This window comes from Geotrypetes seraphini, chromosome 5 (assembly GCF_902459505.1).
Source record: "Geotrypetes seraphini chromosome 5, aGeoSer1.1, whole genome shotgun sequence".
Taxonomy (NCBI): Eukaryota; Metazoa; Chordata; class Amphibia; order Gymnophiona; family Dermophiidae; genus Geotrypetes; species Geotrypetes seraphini.
In genome coordinates, this window is record NC_047088.1 from 105147250 (window position 1) to 105169706 (window position 22457).

Here is a 22457-nt window from a genome sequence, read left to right on the forward strand (position 1 = left end):
AAACCCATAACCAGGCTTGACATCACATTGCAATAGAAAGTGCAGAGTCCCTGGAAGTGCCGTCAAAGGCATCGAAAACTGAGTGGGCCATGAATTTCCTGGTCTCAAGTACATTATAAGTAGTCTCTTGAAACTGTTCAAGGACTTCAGTAGGAAGATGCTGTTCAAAGGCAGCTAGCTGTTGGACTAACTGTTTAAAATAAAAAATCATATAAAAATTATAATTGAGTATGCGATTTGTTAGCATGGTGTTCTGACAAAGTCACCTGCCAAATCAGTCCAGAGTTTGGCCAGGAGGTGCACTGGCATATATCCTGGTACTGGAGGATCTTTTAAGGGTTGACTCAACCAAAGGTGAGTGATGGTGAAGCTGAGATTTATCAATCCCTGGACATGCCTAGACTCTGTAAAGGAAGTTTAGCTTCCCTGGAGCAACAGGCACAAGCAGTGGTGCTTCCCAATTTTTGAACATGATGTCCTTCATCAGATGGTGGAAGGGAAGTTTTAAGCAAGCTTTTGGAATTTTTTCAAAGTCCAAGGCATCAAATAACTCAGCCCTCAGCTCAGACTCGCACTCCATCTTAACTGCCCCATTTGTCTAACAAAACTCGTGAAGGATAAACTTTCAAGTGGAGACTGTGTCCTTGGTGGAATAGGAGAAGAATCCGAGGTGATCCCATAGGATTCAGAGACAGAGAGATCCTATTCTGAGAGAGTATGATCAGAGAGGTCCGAGTCAAAGTCTGTTCTCCTAGGAGAGGAAGGACGTAGAATGGTCTTTATGAAACCAGTGCCAATGAAAGGATCGATGGCTTCAGTGTTTGGAAGAGCTCCTATCTGTATCCTGGTGCCGTTATGATGTGGAGCGTGATGAAGAGCTGCGATGCCTGCTTGATACTGGAGTCCTTGATGCTCGGGCTGGGGTGGTATCGATGGAGCTGAGGGAGGAGTGCAACATAAGTGCCAACTCCTTTTGAAGCAGCTCTTTAATCTGGTCTTGTAAAGACTGCACTGGAACCACATGTGTTATCGGTACAGAAGGTGCCAATGCAGCTGTAGTGTGTCAAGGCGTTGGTGACCTTGATGAAGAGGCTTACCTCTTCGGCGACACCAGCTGTGATGAAGGAGACCTGGACCTCTTGCGTCGGCATTTAACACGCATCGACTTACTCGATGCTTGGGTTGACGCCAATGTGTGAGTAGAAGGAGAAGTATGACTGCGCTTCTTAGCATTCTAGGGAAGAAAAGATGACCGGAACTGACACTAAGCAAGATGCCGGTGCGGAGGTTGATGTTGATGCTTCTGAAGCTTGGTTTTTGGATATCAGAGATGACATGGTCATTGGTGATCTGAAAAGTTTCTCTTGCTGTAAAATATGAGCCTTCAGAGAAAGTTTCTGAAGGGTTGTACAGCAGAGACAAGTGTTGACTCAATGCTCAGGACCAAGGCACTGAAGGCACTAGCTGTGTGGGTCAGTGAGGGAGATGGCCCAATTATAGAGTGTACAGTTTTTAAAGCTACTGGAATGCTTAGACATGAATAGAAAAACAGCCACAGCGAGGTCAAAAGACTCACATGTAGCAGCAGTCAAGTACAGAAGAGACCAAAAATTGATCGATGCAGCCGGGCTGGCTGCACAAAGGCTGAAAATGGCTCGGTTTTGGAGGTCAAAAAGAAAAAAAACTTTTTATGAACTGAAAGAAAATAAAGAAATGTTGGCAATAATGAAGGAAACAATGGGGATAAAACAATGGGAAGAAAAACAGATGTGCACTTGGAGTGTCCAAGAAACAACTTTTTAGCTCCACAGAAAACTAAAAACTGATAGTATCGTGAGCCGACGTTGGGCGGGCAGGCACTCGTGAATGTGTGGTATAGGCTGTCTTGAGACTTCTGAAGAATTAAATGATACTACTCTTTTAGACCGTCTGTATCGGGCTTCGTGGATGACATCACCCATCTGTGAAAATATGCTGCCTGCTTGTGATAAACTATTTTACTGTCGCTTGGACTTTGACTGTTTTCTCTGGTCTTCCGGCTGGAGAATCTACAAAGAAGTCCTGAAGAGGACAAAAAATTCAAGCTTGTAGCCCCCCACCTGAATAATGTCAAGTACCCGTTTGTCCAAATAAATCTTTGCCCAGGCCTTCCTCAACACAGAGGCATCGAAATGGGGAAACCAATCAAGACTAAATCCACGGCCTTTAACTTAAAAAAGGGGAATTACGACAGCATGAGAACCATGGTTAGAAAAAGGCTCAAGAAGGGCAAAGCGGAATACCAAACAGTCGATCAAGCATGGTCTCTACTGAAAAACACTATCACAGAAGCACAGAATCTACACATTCCGAGGATATCCAAAGGAAAGCGAAAAAAGAACAAAGGTGAACCAGCTTGGTTATCCAAAGAGGTGAAAGAAGCAGTGAGGGAGAAGAGAAACTCGTTTAAAAAATGGAAAAGGGAAAAAACAACAGAGGCCTGGAACTGTCACAAAATCGACCAGAAAAAGTGTCACAGAGTGGTAAGAAACGCCAAAAAAGTCTATGAAGAAAAGATAGCACAAGAAGCCAAAAACTTCAAACCCTTTTTTAGATATATAAAAGGGAAAAAACCAGCAAGAGAGGCAGTGGGCCCTCTAATAATAATAATAATAATAATAACTTTATTCTTGTATACCGCAATACCATGGAAGTTCAATGCGGTTAACAATAGAAGAGACTGTACATTTACAGCGATGATACATATTACAGTGTTGTTACATTTACAGAGATGTTACATAAATAGCAGTAATAAAAAGGCATATACTAAAGAAGAGACTGAACGTATACAGCGATGTTACATGTTATAGCGGTGATACATTTACAGTGATGTTAAATGTGAGGCAATGAAAAGGCAGGGCAATTAGATAAAACAGAGATTGAGAAAGAGAGGCCATAGTGGCTTGGGAGGGGGGCGTAGTCAGAGGGAAGGAGGCATGTCGAGGTCAGGAGGGTGCAGGGAAGGAGGGAAGGCAGCGTTAGCGGAATTTGTCGAAGAAGTAGGTTTTTAGTGACTTCATGAACAGGTGGTAAGGCGGGGAGTTGGAGATGAGGGCGGTCCATTTGTCCGCTTGGAATGCTAGGGTTCTATCAATGAATCTCTTGTAGAGGCAGCCTTTTAGGGAGGGAAAGGTGAATAGGTGGGCGTTTCGTGTGCGAGAGGGGCCTGCTATTTCAAGGTGCTCAGACAAGTAGATTGGGGAAGATCCTGTTAGAGTTTTGAAACAGAGGCAGGTGAACTTAAAGATGATCCTTGCCTCTACTGGAAGCCAATGGAGTTTGGTGTAGTAGGGGCTAACATGGTCGTATTTTTTGAGATCATAGATGAGGCGGACGGCCGCATTTTGGACTGTTCTAAGACGTTTGATGGTATTTTTATAGGATCCCAGGTAAATAATGTTGCAGTAGTCTAATATGCTTAATACCAGAGATTGAACGAGTAGACGGAAGGCTTGGTGGTCGAAGTAGCGTTTGATGGTGCGCAGTTTCCAGAGGGTACAGAAACATTTTTTCACCTGGGCACTGGTATGGTCATCGAAGGTTAGGGTGCGGTCCAGGAAGACTCCAAGGATTTTTATGGTGGGTAAGATAGGGTAATCTAGCCCATTCAATCTGAGGGAAGTGTTTGTTAATTTGTGGTTGGGACTCGCTAGGAAGATTTTGGTTTTTTCAGAGTTCAATTTTAATTTGAGTTTTGAGGTCCACAGTTCTAACTTGGTGAGGATAGATGCGATGAGTTTTTCCGTTTCTAGAGTGAGTGAGGTAATGGGAACAATGATGGTGATGTCATCTGCATATATGAACGATTTTAGGTTAGAGTTTGCTAGGTTTCGTGCCAGAGGGGTCAAGTAAATATTGAATAGGGAGGGGGATAGGGGAGAGCCTTGTGGGACTCCACAAGGGTTACGCCAGTGGTGGGAGAAGGCTCCATTACTGTGGACCTGGTAGGTACGGTTGGTTAGGAAGCCTGTGAACCAATCTATTACCTGTCCGGAGATGCCGATGGAGTCAAGGCAGTTGAGCATAATGTCGTGGTCCACCAGGTCGAAGGCACTACTCAGATCGAATTGAAGTATCAGGGTGCTTTTACCCAGTGAGAACAGGTGGAGGAGGTAATTTGTCAGGGCAGCTAGGACGGTGAATGACGAAGGAATGAAGGGGTCAATTAAAGAGGACAAACAGGTTGCCGATAGGTTAAATTAATTCTTTGCCTTGGTCTTCACAAATGAGGACATTTCATCAGTGCCAGACATAGGGAGGATATTAACCGGAGGCATAGAGGACAACCTCGCAACAGTGAATGTGACGTTGGACATGATATACGTTCAGATTGACAAACTAAAAAATGACAAATCCCCTGGACCAGATGGAATTTACCCGAGAGTATTAAAGGAACTTAAGCTGGAAATTGGTGAACTATTACAAACCGTAGCTAACATGTCAATCAGAACAGGGCAAATACCAGAAGACTGGAGGACAGCAAATGTCATCCCAATTTTCAAAAAAGGATCAAGAGGTGATCCAGGAAACTACCGACCTGTGAGCCTCACATCGGTTCCTGGGAAGATAATTGAAACACTTATTAAAGACAGCATTGTGCAACACTTGGAGGATCACAACCTAATAAGGGCTAGTCAACACGGCTTCAGGAAAGGGAAGTCTTGTTTGACAAATTTACTACAATTCTTTGAGAAAGTGAACAAACATATGGATACTGGTGATCCAGTAAACATAGTTTACTTGGATTTCCAGAAAGCGTTTGACAAGGTCCCACATGCAAGGCTTATGAAAAAATTACTAAGCCATGGAATAGGAGGAGAAGTGCATAGATGGATCGGTAAATGGCTAGAGAACAGAATGCAGAGGGTTAGCATAAAAGGGAAATTCTCGGACTGGGTGAAAGTGACTAGTGAAGTGCTCCAGGGCTCGGTTCTTGGGCCTATTTTGTTTAATATTTTTATAAACGATCTTGAGGAGGAAACAACATGCAATATAATAAAGTTCGCCGATGATACAAAATTATGTCGGGTGGTTGGCTCTCAAAGGGACCGCGAGGAGCTTCAGAAGGATCTGAGACAGCTGGAATCATGGGCAACAAAGTGGCAGATGAATTTTAACATAAATAAATGCAAGGTGATGCATCTAGGAAAGAAGAATAAAGAACACCAGTATAGAATGCTTGGGGTAACATTAGCAAAATGTGAACATGAAAGGGATTTGGGGGTACTGATTGACAGAACCATGAAGCCATCGGCGCAATGTGCGGCGGCGGCGAAGAGAGCAAACAGGATGTTGGGCATGATTAAGAACGGGATCACGAGTAGATCGGAAGAAGTCATAATGCCACTTTATAGAGCAATGGTCAGACCACACTTAGAATACTGTGTCCAACACTGGTCTCCTTACCTCAAGAAGGACATAACTCTGTTGGAGAAGGTGCAAAGGCGAGCCACGAAACTAGTCAAAGGAATGAAAAATTTGAGCTACGAAGAACGCCTCAGGAAACTGGGACTGTTTACACTCGAGAAGAGAAGACTGAGAGGCGATTTGATAGAGACTTTTAAAATATTAAAAGGATTTGATAAAATAGACCAAGAAGCAGCATTACTAACATTTTCAGATGTGACACGGACAAGAGGTCACAGCCTGAAACTGGCTGGCAGCAGGTTCAGGATAAATGCCAGGAAGTTCTGTTTCTCACAACAAGTGGTGGGTGCTTGGAATTCTCTTTCTGAGGATGTTGTGGCAGAGAATACTCTACGGGGTTTCAAGCACAAGTTGGATATACACCTTCTTGCAAATCATATTGAGGGATACGGTAATTTCAGGTTTTCATAATAGAGAACCTAAATGGGCCGCCGCGTGAGCGGATCGCTGGACCTCGGTCTGATCCGGTGAAGGCATTTCTTATGTTCTTATGTTCTCCCTTCTATTTGGGGTAGTTTGGTCTTCGATCGGGCATCAATGGGACTTCTTAGAAGCAACTGTTGAGTTGGAACCTGGTGTTTGAGCTCTCTTGGAGCCCTCCAACCTCTGTCGAGATCTGTGAAATGATCTCTGAATAGAGGTGCCTGCCGATGACTGGCAAGACTGTGTGTAACCACAAAGGGAACCACAACTTAACCCCCCCCCCCCAGGACATGTGGTCTACTGTCTGATAATGACTTAAGACAACGATCTGCAACCCTGGACTTAAGGTTGTCCAACCCTTTGCCAAAAAGCATTTGCCCTGTGAAAAGTAAACCTGCCCAAAGTAGCTTTAGAAGCAGAATCTCCTGCCCATTGTCTGAACCAGAGCAGTCTGTCGGCAGATATAGAATAAGCAAACACTTTACTCATGATCCTAAAAACTTCATATACAGCATCCATAACATACTCAACTTCCAAAAGGACCCCTTGGGGGCATGCATTCTCCTTCGAAGCCAGAGCCTGATACAGCATCTCATGGCAGGCACACCCCACAAACAAAGCTGTTGTCACTGCTTTCAGACACAAAGCTAGAGCCTTAAACTGCTGTTTGGGCACTGTTCACTCTGTGATCCTGTACATCTTTTAGAATTACACCACCTTCATTAGGAAGTTCAGTGCTCCCGCTGCCCCTCCCCCAAGTGCCCCACTGCACGTGGCAATGGACAGTCCTCAGTCAGTCACCCAGCAAGAAATTGTCATGATACAGGTGTAGTAAGGCCTGGGAAGTCCACAGAAATCAATTATGATCAAACACAAGGTGTTTTGAGGCAGATAGAGATTTTTTAAAAATAAAATTGGGAAATCCAAGATGGCTGCTGAGGTAGAATTTTGGCACCAGAAAACGGTCATAAGAGATATATAAAACTTTCAAAAATTAATAAAATGGGTTTTTGGAGGAGGGGACTCTATAGGAAGCCTCCGAGACTCTCAAAAGTTCAATTCTTGAACCAACCCAAATTCTCTCATAGACAGTAATAGACTGAACACACAATTGCTTGGCACTGTGCCTGCATCAGCTCATACTGCAGTTGGATAATGGGGAAGATTTCTGCCTCAGACAAGCATATAGGATTCTTCAGCCACTTGTCTCTACAGACTGTATTTTAGACAGGCTCTGAAAGCCTGAAAGCATCGGCCCCACTAGCTCCTCATGTGTCTTTAGGGGAAGGGACACAGCTGGCACTCGCTACAGCCCTCTGGACCAACACGGGGCCATTAAGCCTGTGCTCAAGCATCTGATAAATCAGGGCAGACTGAGCTCTGGGATATGGGAAACATATCCTAAGATATTCTAAGAAGTAATGCAAACTGGCTAGGTAGGTGCTCTGCAAAAGGGTTGCCTCCCTAGCTACAGGCAGAGCTGTCTCAGAAATCCTGGGAACCTCTGGAGTACCAGAAAGCCTCAAACTTTAGATTAAAATCTGAAAATAATAAATCACTTGCAGAGCAGAAAAACAAAAAGACACCTTTTCAACTTGCTTACAGAAGGAAATACTGAGGCACTGCCCAGTGACACAAGGAGGCGGAGTTGAAAAATGGAGATGATGCCATATGTAATCCTCAAGGATGAAGGGAAGTAATTCACTTGTGAAGACTCATGCCTTTTTTACACCAAATTTAAGAATTAAAAAAGAAACTAATCTCTAGATATTTTCAGCTGTCATGCCACAGTTGTCATTTTAATACATAGATGCACGAATGAAAGACATGCTTTTCTTTGCATCCAATACTCAACTAATAGCTTCATTTTCTTGTACCCCCTTTCCCTGCACTCCCTAATTAATTCTAGCTTCCTTACCAGCAGATGCTGTGGTGCAGGAGCAGCCTTGAGAGCAGCAAGGTCATAGGTCAGCAACTCCCTACAAACAGGGCAATGTACCCCAGCTCCCTGAAGAGAAAGAAACAAATAACAGCAGGTCACCATCCTACTTTTGCAAATTTATAGTGTTAAAAATACAGGAAACATGCTGGGAAATTAAACTACAAGACATGAAAAGAAATGAAATGAGGAAAAGGGAAAGACACTACAAGATTAGATGAAACAGAGAAGATGTGCTAGTGAGAGAACCATAAGATTTACAAAAGGAATGGATAAAGGAGGAAAATAAGGATAGGGAAGGTAAGAAAATGCAAGAAAACTAATGAAACAAAAACAGGATAGGGAGGAAAATAAATAGGACAGAAAGGGAGATCAAGGAAGACAAAAAAAAAAAAAATAAAAGAATAAGAATAAAAAGCTACAGGAATGGGGACAGAAGAGAAAGTGAAGCAGGAATATAAAGTGGGGAAGAAAACACACACAGGAGGAGAAGGAGCAAAGGGCTCTATGTATGCTTCCCTTCTTGTTGGCCTATATATTCATGCTACTGCCTCTACAGCATTACCTCCTGCAGCCCAGCCACATAATGTTGTTCCTGTTCTTCTTCCTGTTTGTGCTGGAGTTCTTTCTCCACATGCTGGACGTAAGAAGCCAGACAGTGAGAGTGGAAGTAATGGTAACATGAGGTCTTGATAAAAGCTTCATTTTGCTGCAAACAGAGCATATGATTTTATGTAGTGTCCTTGTAATCAAAAGAAGTCCAAAAAAGTGAAGACAGACACAAATTAAGCCTCCTTGAGTAGGTAACTAAATTGTAACCTGCCTCGAGCTGGCTTTGGAAAGTATCAATAAACTACTACATTAAGTGAGAGAGAAGAGAGATTTTGAGCTTTGGAAATGATATAGGTTCTGATGTATGAAAAAACAGTAAAATAGAGATTTCAGATAGAATTCCATGTACTCAGTTTTCTGAGATTCTGCTGTATTAGTCGTTCTTTATATGTATCCCTTTACCTTAAACAGGTTTTAATTTAAACAAACTGCGAGTTCCCACTGTGGTCTCATGAGACCACAGGAACTCATAGCAGCCATGTTTGTTGAGGGCTCAGCATGGGCCAGGACTCATATCTGGACTGTAGGGAGCATGCGGTAACACCGCCCAGCTGTATTTGTGTAGTTTTTCAATGACGATATTCCCTATGTGCGGGTGAGTGTTGTCGTGAAGAATGAGTGGCCCAGCCAAGAGCAACTGAGATCGGGTTTTGCGCATTTTTCACAAAAAATCACGATAATACACTGCTGTGACACTTCTTCCACATGGAACTTTCTTTGTCTGTAATGATGATGCCTTCATTATCATAAGCAAAAATCATCATTTGTTTGACTTTTGATTGAGCTCGTCAAAATTTTTTTGGCCATGGGGAAGATGGAGCTCTCCACTCGTCATTGGAAAAAGTATGCAAATATGGCTGGGAGGTGTTACCTCATGCTACCTACAGTCCAGACATGAGTCCACCAGACTTTGACGTTTTGCATCTCTGGAAGAGCTTTTTTCCGCCGGTACCCGAGCCATTCGGCAACTGAACAAAAACGGTGTCTTGGATGGAATAATGAAGCTTCCTGGACATTGGGACTCAAGTCATTGCAAAGCAGGGAGACTATATTGAAGGATTGTAAAGAAATACTTGAAAAAAATAAAAATAAAATAAGTAAATTTAAAAAAAAAAAAAAGTGTGTATTATTTAGGAAATGACCCTCGTAGTAGTAGTAGTAACTTGCGACAGCCATTTTGAGTAGTGAGACTATATAGGGCAGGAACATAGAAGGATCACTCTTACTCTGGTTCACCACTGGACCAGCAGGGCTTAAGGTAGGCCTGGTTAGAGGCCTGCGATGGGTCTGAGAGGGGGAGGACTTGAATATAAACCAAGACACCCATTTTTGGGTCCCTAAATCTAGGTTTATATTTGAGTATATATAATATACGAAAACCCAAGGGAAAATCTTCATTTTTATGCATTGAAACACACAAGATTTCTTATTTACATCAGAAACATATGAGACATTGGAAAAAGAATTTGCAGTTTTAATGTATCACTGAAATCTTATAATCCGAGTTCAGGGAAGTTATAAGACAGTTATGCAATCAGCAATGGTGAAGAGGATCAAACTATCTCAGCTGATTGCTGGTCTTGCAGCTTCTCACCTGGAATCCATACAGGCAGATCACACACTGGCCATGTGGAATGTTGTTATCTGTCAGGATATCTTTTCCCTTCTATAAAGACAAGAGACTGAATGAATGAAAGAGAAAGGAGTCAGAAAGATAAGGGAAAGGATTATAGAATGACAGCAAGAGGCAGATGAGGAAGACAACAGGAGACTAATAAAATTGTTTACGGATTTTTTTTTTGCACAGCAACAACTAACCCACATTGCAACAAACATAGTATTAAAAATATTTTAAATGGGAAAACAAAATTGCTTACCTTTAACAGGTTTTCTTCAAAGACTGAAGGATATTAGTTCTCTTGAATAGGGGTGGTGTTATCTTATGGAGCTTGGGTCAGAGAGTAACAAAACTCTCCATATGTAGTTGACTCTCAGCAAAGTCTATTACACATATGCAAAGCTTCCTGCGCTGGTGACACTGCATCAGTTCTGTGCAAACCTTAAATTAGGAGAAGCTAACTAAGAGTAGGCAAGTAGGTTTCATGAGTACTAATATTTAATATCCTTGGAGAACACCTGTTTCAGGTAAGCAATTTTGGTTTCTCCAAACACACATAGGATATGTTGTTCTCATGGTCAGGAATCCATAGCAAAATAAAAAGTAACCCCCCCCCCAAAAAAAAAAAAAAAAAATTGATTAAAACAAACTTGTTTTTTTGTGGTGAGAAGCTTTTTGTAATTCCTCTCCTCTTTCTTTAAATACTTTCTATGACAACCTGAAATTAATAAAAACGTGTCCTAAAAGGGACGGATAAGATCTGAACCTCAAAGTTCTTCAGAATAGATTGACCAAACCTTTTGTAATGTAAGGAATCCTTTTTCAAACATTGTGATGTACCATGTATGTATTGGCAGAGCATGTTGTAGCTTTGCAAATCTTTCCCATGGGTCAAGCCAACCTATATAGATGTTAAGAGAGATGGACTTCACTATACAATTAGACAGTGAGAGGCAGATTCTATAAAAGGTGCCTAAATCAGCTGGCGCCTAGAAAAACTGCACTGGCTGCGTGTCATGGCTAGTGGCGTATATGTAAAAACTTAGGCGCCTGAAATGTAGGCCAGGGTTTTAAAGTCCTATATTTCAGGCGCCTAAGTTTTTGGAGAATTGCGATTAGCCGCACATAAGTTACACTCCACCCATAGAAACATCCACTTAGGCTTTAGGCACCGTAAAGCGCCATGCAATAGGCATTTATCTTTTATAGAATCGGACAGGTGCCAATCGCCCAATTAATTAATTTATTTTTTTTACCAATTATTGAGACCATTGAGGGTATTTTACCAAAGTTAGGCACCTAAGAAGTGCCTAACTTTAAGCACCTTTTGTAGAATCAGCCCTGAATGTTTGGTTGCAACATTTTCAAGTTTACTGGGTATACAAAGAAACTCATCTAATTTTAAGCACTTTAGATTGCTCCAAGTAGAAGACTAACAGGGGCATTTTCAAAAAAAGGTCTAAGTCCAAAACACCCCATCCAGCTCATAACATAAAAAAAAATGATCAGCTTACATCAGTAATCAAACAGGAAAAACATCCAGATTTTCTGTTCCATTATGGCTGTGAGATGGACGTTTTTGCACTGAAAACATGCAAAATGAATAGCCATTTTCCAAAGTGAAACTATTGATAGGACAGTGCATATCACACCTTGTGACTAATAAATTGACCGCTTAGCTGGTTTGCCTGGCTCCTTTTAATTTGGATCATAAAAATTTCCTACTATTTTTTTCAAAATGAAATGTTTATCAAAATGCTAAAGTGTTTCAAAATTCTGTATTCAGTTAAAACTGTCTTAATCATCCACAGAAATTAATGTAAAAATAAAAAAAGGAAAAGTATAATTAAGTGGACTCCTGAGAATAAAAAAGGAGATAATTATACTATTATTTTAATGCCAAAAAATCCTGTATTTGAATCTGGATGATAGGCAATTAAAGGAAAATTGCAAAATAAATACCCTTAATTATAGTGAGTATCAAAAACCTGATTAAGAAAAAGTACTTTCAAGTACACCTTGATACTTTGGCTATAAATATTACATCTTCATGGTATGCATAAAACAAACCAAGTTGGAGAGACTGAACCCAAGACAAACCACAACACATGCCTCAAAAGCTTTCGAAAAATCCTCATTTTGGCAAACAGAATAGAGTCAAGTGATGCATTTATGTGGCTTGGTTGCACCTGCTTGTCACTAAAGAATGATCAAATATGCAAAAAGATGGACTAGAGAAAGACACGGGGACAAATTTGTCCCTGTGGGAACTCAATTTCCCGTCCCATTCCTGCGAGTTCTGTTCCTGCTTCATTCCTGCAAGCTCATCTCCATCTGCATAAGCCTCAAACACTTTAAAATCATAAGTGTTCGAGGCTTCTGCAGTTAAGGCAGAGCTTGCAGGAATTGGTCAGGAAGGGGAAACTGAGTTCCTGCGGGGATGAGGATAAATTTGTCCCCATGCCATTCTCTACTAGAAATATTGTATTAATACATCAAATAAGCTTCTATTACAAAAAGTTTATAAAACACTGAACCACAAACTAACAGCATATTAATGTGCCTTGAAGAGAACTGGAGTGGGAAAACAAACATAACAGCCTGATCCTTGTCATTTTTTCTCATCTCTCACCTCTATCAGATCGTATATCATGGGAGCCCCTAGCCCAGCCTCTGCCACAAGTTTCAGTTTCTTTAAGATGCTGGAAAGGAGAGACAAAGGAAGAAAATGAGTTACAGAGAAAACCAGGGGAAGAGAGCAATGTTACCACCACTAATGTCTACTTTTTCCATTCCACCACAGTGATAACTCGCATGCACTGCTGGGGAGAACATGGCCCTAGAGCCAAAAGCCAAGAATCAAAGTATTAGCTCTACTATTGATTGCGACCCTGACTATAACCATTTTATCATCATCTGCTGTCTTGAGTATCCACTTATGAAAGACTGAGGTTGAGATAGACACAAAAAAATGACACAAAATAGTTTCTCATGGTTATCCATAAGGACGGGGACAAATTCTGTCCCCATGTCATTCTCTATGAACAGGAATTTTAAGCACTTGTATAATTTGTTATAAAGTATGCTGGCTGGTCCACATTGTTTCATATCTTTAAGGTGCCACACTCGTCCATACAAACATTGCTCATAGGACATAATAATCAATGAGCATGCAAAATTACTGCTGCGTTACAATTGCAACAGTAATCCACAGCTCATTACAAAAGTCCCCCTTTCCGTCAATGTGTGAGCGGTGATTGGGGGGGGACATTGAAAGAAGTCGGGGTGGGGGGTGTTTTCATCTCCCCAACCACCACTATTCCCTGGTATCTAGTTGTACCCCCCCCCAAAAACCTCTCCCCCCCAGACTTCCTCCTCTGGTATACCTTGAAGAAAAGCAGAAGCAATGCCAACTCACTACTGTCTCCAGAACTGCCATCTTGTAAAATAGCAGTACCTGACCCCACTTGGCACATACTGTGATATACCAAGTGGAATCAGTCAGCCAAATAAGAAAATGTTTCTGTTATTTAATAATCACAGCCCAGACTACCAAATAAATGAAAAATTCTCTTATTTGAAACTTCAGCCAAGCCTTCTTGGAGAAACTTTCCCTGGTTCATCCTTTCTACTGCTTATGGTTCCCCGCCTAAGGTAACCAAATGTCTGGGAAAACATTACATTACATTAGGGACTTCTATTCTGCCTATACCTTGCAGTTCAAGGCGGATTACAAAAGAGCTAACTGGACATTTCCAGTGAAGTTACAACAGTTGTTTTTTTTTTTGGTTACAAGGGAGGAGAGGTAGCTGGATTAATTCCGAAAGAACTTGCAAATTGGATATTAAATTGACTGTACGTTACTATGTGATATAACAAATAGATTACAGTTAGAGTACAAATAAGATTACGTTACATTTCAGGGATCTGAATATTTGGTTGGTGTTTTGGGGAGGAAGAGATTATTTAAGTGGAGGTTTTGGGGGAGAATTTATCTATGAGGAGGGGGAAGGGTTGGGTTAAGATATCTGGATAAATTTTTTGAAAAGTAGGGTTTTGATTTCTTTTCGAAAAGTTTTGAAGTCGCCTGTTGCCGTCAACAGGTTGGAGATGGGGTGGTTAAGTTTTGCTGCTTGCATCCCCAGAAGGTTATCAAACATCTTTTTGCGCTGAGTGCTCTTGAGTGGAGGGAAGGCAAAAGGGTTCGGAGTTCTTCTTTGTCTTGAGGTGAGGATCTGGTTTAGGCGATTGTTTAGATAGGGGAGGGCGGAGCCGTTTAATGCTTTGAATAATAGTAGAATTTGAATTGAATTCGTGCTTGCATAGGTAGCCAGTGAGAGTCTAGGAAGGCAGTTGTAATATGATCATATTTTCTCAGGGAGTAGATCAGTCTGAGGGCAGACTATGTCCTCTTTTTAGATGATTGTCTAGGTGCCCGGGGGGGAGGGGGGGGGATTTCCAAAATCTAGTAGTCTGTCAGGGTTTTCAAGGCCCCAAGCTCGGGGCTATGTCTGGAGGGTCTCCAAGCATGTGCATTTGTGAGGTGACATCATCATGTCGCATCTGTGCATTTTCAGAGGCCCACCAGATGTGGCCTCAAGCTCAGGGAAGAAGAGACGAAGTTCAGGGGGGGGCAGGGTTGAGGGCAGAATGGGATGAGGCTGGGGATGGATCAGGGCGGGGTCACGTGTCCTTTTTTTTTTTTTTTACAGAGAAATCTAGTAATTCTATCCCTGTCTCTCTCCATCTCTGTCTTTCCCCTCTGAATTCCACCTGGTCTAAGGGAACACTTCTCTTAAATTTCTCCCACATTTCTCTTAAATACCCACATTTTGTAACTTTCATTGCTTTAAAGTAGAAACCAGTACAATACAGCTGGCCTGTTCATCATAAGGACACTCCAGTGTCTCATCCCATAAAATACCATTTTATTTAATATAATGTATAAAAATAGTAACTATTTTTGCATAATTTAAATTTTTTCAGCCTATAGCAAATGTTTGGTGATTAATCCCTTGGGGTTTACGTATGTAAACTGTGCAAAGGTCTTAAAAATGCTTTCTAAAATAGGGCTCCATAAGCTATGGGCTCCTTTTACTAAGGTACGCTAGCGTTTTTAGTGCATGCAGGAAATTACCGCGCGCTACGCTTCAAGAACTAACACCAGCTCAATGCTGGCGTTAAGGTCTAGCACACGCGGCAATGTAGCGCGCGTTAAAGCCCTAACGCGACTTAGTAAAAGGAGCCCTATGGGTGATGTTCCAAAATGTGGTTGCAAAACCTGCATTTAGGGTCATGGCTATAAGAAAGAACAGTAAGTGCCATTCTAAAATGTATTTGAAAGCTGCTGTTTCATGGAGTGCTCCTGTCTTATCACTATGATTGTGAAACAATGACTATTTACCCTATCTGCTCCAAAACACTCACAATTTTGTATAAACTTCAATCATGCCTCTTTTACAGTTGTATCTTCATCAAGCTGAATGAAGAGCACTAATATTTTTAGAATTCTTTGCAAGGAAACCATGTCAGCCCCTTTATATCATTGTTACTCTTCAAGGTAGCTTTTCTATTTCCGAGATGGGCCAAGCATAATACACACAAGAGTCAAAGTATGGCTCTACCATTAGAAGCGTTATGATGTTCTCCATTTTATTTCCAATAATTTCTAAGATTCTATTTGCTATTCTTGACTGCATCAGCATATTTGTTAAAGATATCAATATTCTCTTCAGTGGTGCCCTGTTTAGGTGCCACTAGGTGCCCTAATTGTGGTCGCCTAGCGATGCATAGTTTTGGGATCTGCACTAAACTTAATTTTTTTAGGTGAAATCTGTTTTTTATTAAGCAACAAGCCACTACAGGTACAAACAGCAAGCAAAGTCATACGTAAAAAACAGGGCTCCCCTCCCCAAGAGGACTGGACTCTTATGTCCTCTCAGGTTACAAAACACCCCACCCCCCTATGCCCCCCCAAAAGCAGTCCCCTCCCAACACCCCCCCCAGCCCCCCAGACCCCCCCACCCCCCAGCTCAGACAGGTAAAAGGGAATACAACTGCAGTCTATTCAAGATACGACTACGAACCCAGGGAGACAAACAGTCCAAATAAGGAGTCCAAACATGAACAAAGTCTCTGCTCCGTCGACGGGAGGAAGAAGCCAGCGCGGCCTCCCATTCCAGAAGAGCGTGTAATTTATTCCTCCAGTACCAAAAGGAGGGAGGAACTTCCGCCAGCCAGAAATTCAATATACACTTTTTCCCCACAATATAACATTTGCTCAAAAACAGTTTTTCCGCAGAGGTATACACAGAAAACAAAGAAAAATGAGCGAACAGCATATGGAATGCAGAGACAGGAACAGAAACCTGTAGGAGACCCTGAAGAAAGGAAGCCATAGCCCCCCAAAAGCTTTGAATACTCTCACACTCCCAGAGACCATGAAAATAAGAGTTCACCTCCACATGACAGGTGAGACAGTATTGGGTATCAACACATCCCATATGGTAGGCCCGGCTCTGAGAGGCATACGCTCTCAACAAGGTCCTGAAGTGGCACTCTCGAAGCTCCGCACTGTACACCAAAATAGGAATACGGCGAACAGCCCGAAGCAAACCCCCCCCCCCCCCGAGCTCCCGCCCCAAATCCCCCTGCCAAGCCCTCAAACTTAATTTTTTAATTGGGATGGTAATTGACCATGCCAATTTTCAGCTAATTCATCCCCCCAAAAAAATTAAGCAATTTAAGAATTCGGTGCCAAACTCTTAGGACTCCTAGCAACACCTAAGTGGAGGCACTATCAAATGTCTAGGGATGCTTAACGATGCCTATATTAACGTGGTCAGCACTTTTATTTATCTTTTGCTGCACTTTATTTATGCTGTTGTGATTTTTATTTGCAATAAACATGATTGAAACATAAAAAAGTAGGTATGGTTATGGACATAAAATAGGCGTCCAACTTAGGCGCTGCCAAATTAGGTGAGTGAAAAGCTGGCCTAATGAAGCAGTGCCTAGTCTAGGATGCCTAGCATCGCCTATGTTTGCTTAGGTGCCGCTAGGCATGATTCTATATATGACACCATTTTAAAAAATGACAACCGTGCCACTGTTTATAGAATATGGCCTGAAAAGACTCATTAAATGGGAGCTTATGGCGACACAAGGTGCCCGATGTTGGAAACAAGTGAGGGCACTGGCATCAGAACTGTAGAGAGAACATTTTGACTTTATAATATGGGCAGAAAAACTGACAGACATCAGGCATCAAATATTCAGCAAAGTAGTTGAAGAGTGAATCCTTATGGAGAACTATTGGGGGATGGAGTAGAAGGGAGAGGTGAGGTGAGAATTTTTGAAGGGGGGAATTTTAAGAGTGGGAAAATGTTTAGAATGGATTAGGGAGGGGGGAGAATTTCAGGTGTTTTCTTTGAAGCTCTTATGAATATTCAAGGTATATACTCACATATTTCTACTGTTTCTATTATAACAAACTTTTTTTTAAAATAAAAAGATATAAAAAATAAAAATGGAAATGCGGTATAGCTCAATATTTCTTAAGACATAAGCATGGCTTGTCCAATTGGCGCTAATTAAATGGACGTTTCATACCCTTACCTACTCAATTTGCTCATCTTCACTTCCCCACTACCTTTTCCTCCCTCAAAAGTCTCTTGGCACATCCACTACTGAAAAGATATTCCCTGCCCCTATTTCCCTCTCAACTGAAATAATTAAGGATAGTGTGGATCTCTTGTCTGCACAGAGGCAAGCACAGGAATGACGATATCACAAATAATACAAGATAACTCACCTGTGAAGCTGCTCATCTGACAGACCCCGAGGATTCTGGATAGAGATCGCTGGTGCCTCCTGTGGATACTAAAGTACAGTAATTAAGGATACATTAACATCTTTAAGACTTTGGGAATACTTAATGTGGTAGATTGGGAATGTGTGTGAAAATGTAGAGAATGTATGCACATAAGAATATGGAAGATGTTAGCATGTTTGTTTGAATATACATGCACCTTTGTTAATATGTGGAATGTGCAAATATGTACACTGTGCTCATCCCTATTTGCTGGGAAAGTATGATCTGAAAAATTTCTGAGACTCATCAACCTATCTCATGCTTGTCTGTTACTGGTTGCATGCGATCTTGAAGCCATGTCACTGTCTCTGACTTAGGGGCTGAGGCAGAAAGCCATGCGCCGATGGCTAAGAGCACAGCTTCTACTGTGAAATTAATGAGAAAGTAAACCACAGCAATGCAGTAAGCTAATGATATGGAAATTTCAAACATGCAGAAATTGTGTACTAATCGGAGGAAACCTGCCAAACACATGTACACAAATTTTCTGCAGCAAGGGTGACATCATTCTGTGCATATCCAAAGAAAATTAAAACATGAATACACATCTGTGCATGATTCAGAATGTCACTCTGTGCATAAATATTAGCCTTGCAAAACTTTCTTACACAAAGTTCCTGTAAGGCTAATACGCCAATCCAGTTCGAGCACAAATGTGTACTCACACCTTTCATTTTTGTTTGCACATGTATACAGAGCTGTTATCTCCCATTCTGTCCTTTAAAATGGCAAGCACTTGTACTGGTTGCAGGGGAAATAAAAAAGATAATATTGGCATTAAATTCTCCCCAACAATCCTTTTAGGCTGACCCAGACCTGGTGGTAAATTTCTTGTGTTGTGTGTGCATAAAAAGCCATAGTTTGCCCCACCACCACGCTTTAACTTCTGCACTGTTCCACCAGATCTTGCAATAACTGTGCACTTCTACTCATGATAGCTTTTGTTCAGTTTTTATTTGTGGGAATACTGAAAGTGTTCTTACAATTAAATATGCCTGCATTTAAAAACAAGTTTGTTTACTACTGTAGCAGTGATAAAGGCACATTATAGGGGGGTAGACTGGAATGGACTATCTTGCAGAGGTTTATTTACAGGATTGAATTTCCTATTCAATAGAAAAAAAAATGTAGCACAATCATGCCAACTCCACCCTGCCACAACTCCCTACTGGCCACGGTTCTCCCTATGTACCCAATTGTCCTTCTGGCTTTTTCCTAATTTTAGGTAGGAATGCTGTCAGTTTTCTATAAACTACCACCATACAAAGTTTAAGAAATAAAACCAAATAAAAGCCATGTTGAGTCAAAAGATCCATCAAAGTCCTGCATCCTTTCTCCAAAGTAATCAGTCAGGGTCAAAGTACCCAAAAATTAGATCTATTTCTTAGAGGCCATTTTCAGAGATGAGCAATTGCTTACCCAGGTCTACCTGGCTATTATATTTTATGGACTTTTCCTCCAGAGATATGTCCAAATCTCTTTTGAATTCTGCCTGACAGACTTCCATGGTCTGTCTCTCACAAATGGCAAAAGCCAGGTGAAGCTTCAGCAATTCCACTGTTTTAGATCCTTTTATTGTATAATACTGCAAGTGAGGGTGCTGTAGTTTGGGGTAGGGGCAGGGCAGGATTAACCAATAGGTCCAGTAGGTACGTGCCTAGGGCCCAAAATAGTCAGGGGGGCCCGATGAAGGAGGGCATCAACATTGTTTTTTCCAAACAGCGATGGGCCCCTCCAGCATTGATCGGCAATGCGGGCCCCCTGGATCAGCAACACGGGCCCCCCAATCAGCAACACGGCCCTCCCCCCCATCGACGGAAAGTAAGACAAGCAAGCAACGCGGGTAAGAAAGTCAATGGGAACTATAATTTTCAAGCGGTGCTGCTTGCCCAAAGCTTCCCTCTGACGCAGCTTCCTGTTTCCGCCTGGGCGCATGGTGGGGTGGGGCGAGACAGGGGGTCCAGTGTACTTGTGTACCTAGGGGCCCTTGATGAATTAATCCTGCTCTGGGTAGGGGGGCAGTGAAAGACATCTTGACTGGTAAGTTGAATACTATCAGCAATACTTGGAGTCTTGATTATCCCCATCATGTTTGGATTAGAGAATGACACGGTGAAAAAATTGGTCCCCGTCACCGCCCCGTCCCCGTCTCACCATCCTCTGCACCGCCCCGTCACCGCCATTCCCTTCACCGCCCCGTCACCGCCACTGCCATCCCATTCACCGCCCCGTCACCGCCACTGCAACCCCATTCACCGCCCCGTCACCGTCACCGCTGCATACATAAAAGCCTCAAACGGGTACGATTTTATATACTTTTCTTTATTTACGTATAAAGGAAACATTCTGTAAAACTTTAAAACTTAGTTAAATATTAGTTAATAACTATACAAAAACACGAATATAGGTGAAGCAAAATTCATCGTGCCAATTTCTCCACTTCCACGATTCTTTCCCTACACTCACCCCCAAGCCAGCAGCCGATTTCACCCTGCTCCTTCCTCGATGTCCTGCCAGCAGCATTCACAATTCACTTCTGTTGCCTGCTTCAGGCCTTCCTCTCTGTCGGGTCCTGTCTTCATGAAAACAGGAAGTAGGCAGGACCCGGCAGAGAACAAGGCCGAAAAAGAAAACCGGCAAACGAAGGAAAGCTGGAGAGCAGTAGCGTACCAAGGGGGGGGGCGGGAGGGGCGAAAAAGGTAATGGCGCCAGGCCTTGGAGCACCGAGGCAGACCGAACCCCCGAACCTCCTCCCAGCCGAACCCCCGCCGAACCTTTCCGACTTTCCCAGCGAAAGCAGCAAACCTCCCAACAGTAGCGTCATCAGTGACGCGTCAGAGGGAGGAGAAAGCCGCGAAGGAGGTTTAATTACAGGTGTGGCAGTAGCGATTGGTCCTCTTCTTAGGGGGCGGAGTCAATGCGGCAACGTGCAAGTCGGGTTGAGGAGACAGACCACGCGAAGACAAACATGGCCGCCGGGGAAAAAATGACACCCGGTCACGACCAAAGACTCACGGTGAAGACACGGTAAATAGCGGTTCTTTGAAGGGGGTACATTGGCCTGCGGGGACAAATCTTTTCACCTGCGCCTGCGGGCGGTGAAAACTTTTTTCCCCGTGTCTGCGGCGATTTGAGTATAGAGTCTCTGAAGCCCGCAGCCAAACCGCAGGCTCCCCGCGGCTCACTGCGGGGATCTCTCCCCGTGTCATTCTCTAGTTTGGATGCTTATATGGTTGGCATGATGGAGATCTAACAACCAGCATTTAACCATGGGTGACTGGGGCCCCGCACAAAATGGAAGGCATGGCTCTGGCTACCTTGTTGGGCAGACTGGATGAACCATGCAGGACATTTTCTGCTGTCATATACTGTGTTACTGCTGTGTTGGTCACCATGACCACATCCTCTGCCAACAGATTCCAGTACTTAGTCATGCACTGCATGAAAAACAAAAAAGTTCCCAATAGTGTGTGTTCAATCTATTGGTCATTAGTGTCATGGAATATCCTCTTATTTGAAAGGTTAAACCACTCACTTATTGTGAAAGATTCCACCCACTTATGATTTTATAAAATTTCTAGCACATCACTTCTGAGCTGTCTTTTCTCCCAGCTGAATAGGCTAACTTATTTTAGTCTTTCTTCATAAAGGAAGGTGTTCTATCCTCTTTAACCCTAACCACATTAATAGGTGGATCAGATGGACCAACATCTGCTATGCTTTATCAGGGTTTCCAATAATGAGTACATGGTAAGCTACTTTTGCCTCACACACACCTTTATTCTAGGGCAGGGATCTTAAAGTCCTTCCTTAAGGGCCGCAATCCAGTCGGGTTTTCAGGATTTCCCCAATGAATATGCATTGAAAGCAGTGCATGCACATAGATCTCATGCATATTCATTGGGGAAATCCTGAAAACCCGACTGGATTGCGGCCCTCAAGAAGGGACTTTGAGACCCTAGTTCTAGAAGTACTTTGATAAGATGATGAAAAGTTGAATAAATATTGATGCAGGCTCAATAGAAAGCAAGTAAACAGATCAACTTTCTATTAGGTATTCAATCAGAACTAAAGGATTCTAATAAATCTACACTTCTCCCTCCGAATCCACAGATTCGGCTATTCATGATTTTTTTTTTTTTAAAAAGCTAATTCCGGACTTTTCCCGCCTCTCTCCCGGCATCCCAGACCTTACCTGGTGGTTTAGCGGGCTTTCGGGGCAGGAGCGATCTTCCTACGCTCCTGCCCCGTGCAGATCACTCATAGAAAATGGCTGCAGGGAGTTCCGTCATAGTCTCGAGAGACTACAGGAACTCACGGCAGCCATTTGCTATGAGTGATCTGCACGGGGCAGGAGTGTAGGAAGATTGCTCCTGCCCCGAAAGCCCGCTAGACCACCAGGTAAGGTCTGGGATGCCAGGAGGGAGGCGGGAAGGTCCAGAATGAGGCAGGGGTGGGTCAGAGCTGGCTGAAAACTTATTCGCGATTTTTCACACTTCGCGGACTGGCTCTGCACCCAACCCCCA

At 42.6% G+C, this 22457-nt stretch overlaps 1 protein-coding gene across 2 annotated transcripts in view; it reads right to left on the minus strand.

Annotated features, from left to right (window-relative positions):
- Nucleotides 1-22457, minus strand: part of RNF25 (ring finger protein 25) — a 92925-nt gene that overhangs the window by 21767 nt on the left and 48701 nt on the right. For both annotated transcript variants that reach the window (XM_033944788.1, XM_033944787.1), the window contains exons 4-8: nt 17872-17939; nt 12691-12760; nt 10035-10106; nt 8394-8537; nt 7808-7897 (exon numbers count right to left, since the gene is read on the minus strand). In XM_033944788.1, coding sequence (XP_033800679.1) covers nt 7808-7897; nt 8394-8537; nt 10035-10106; nt 12691-12760; nt 17872-17939 — 444 coding nt within the window. The remainder of the gene's footprint in view (nt 1-7807; nt 7898-8393; nt 8538-10034; nt 10107-12690; nt 12761-17871; nt 17940-22457) is intronic.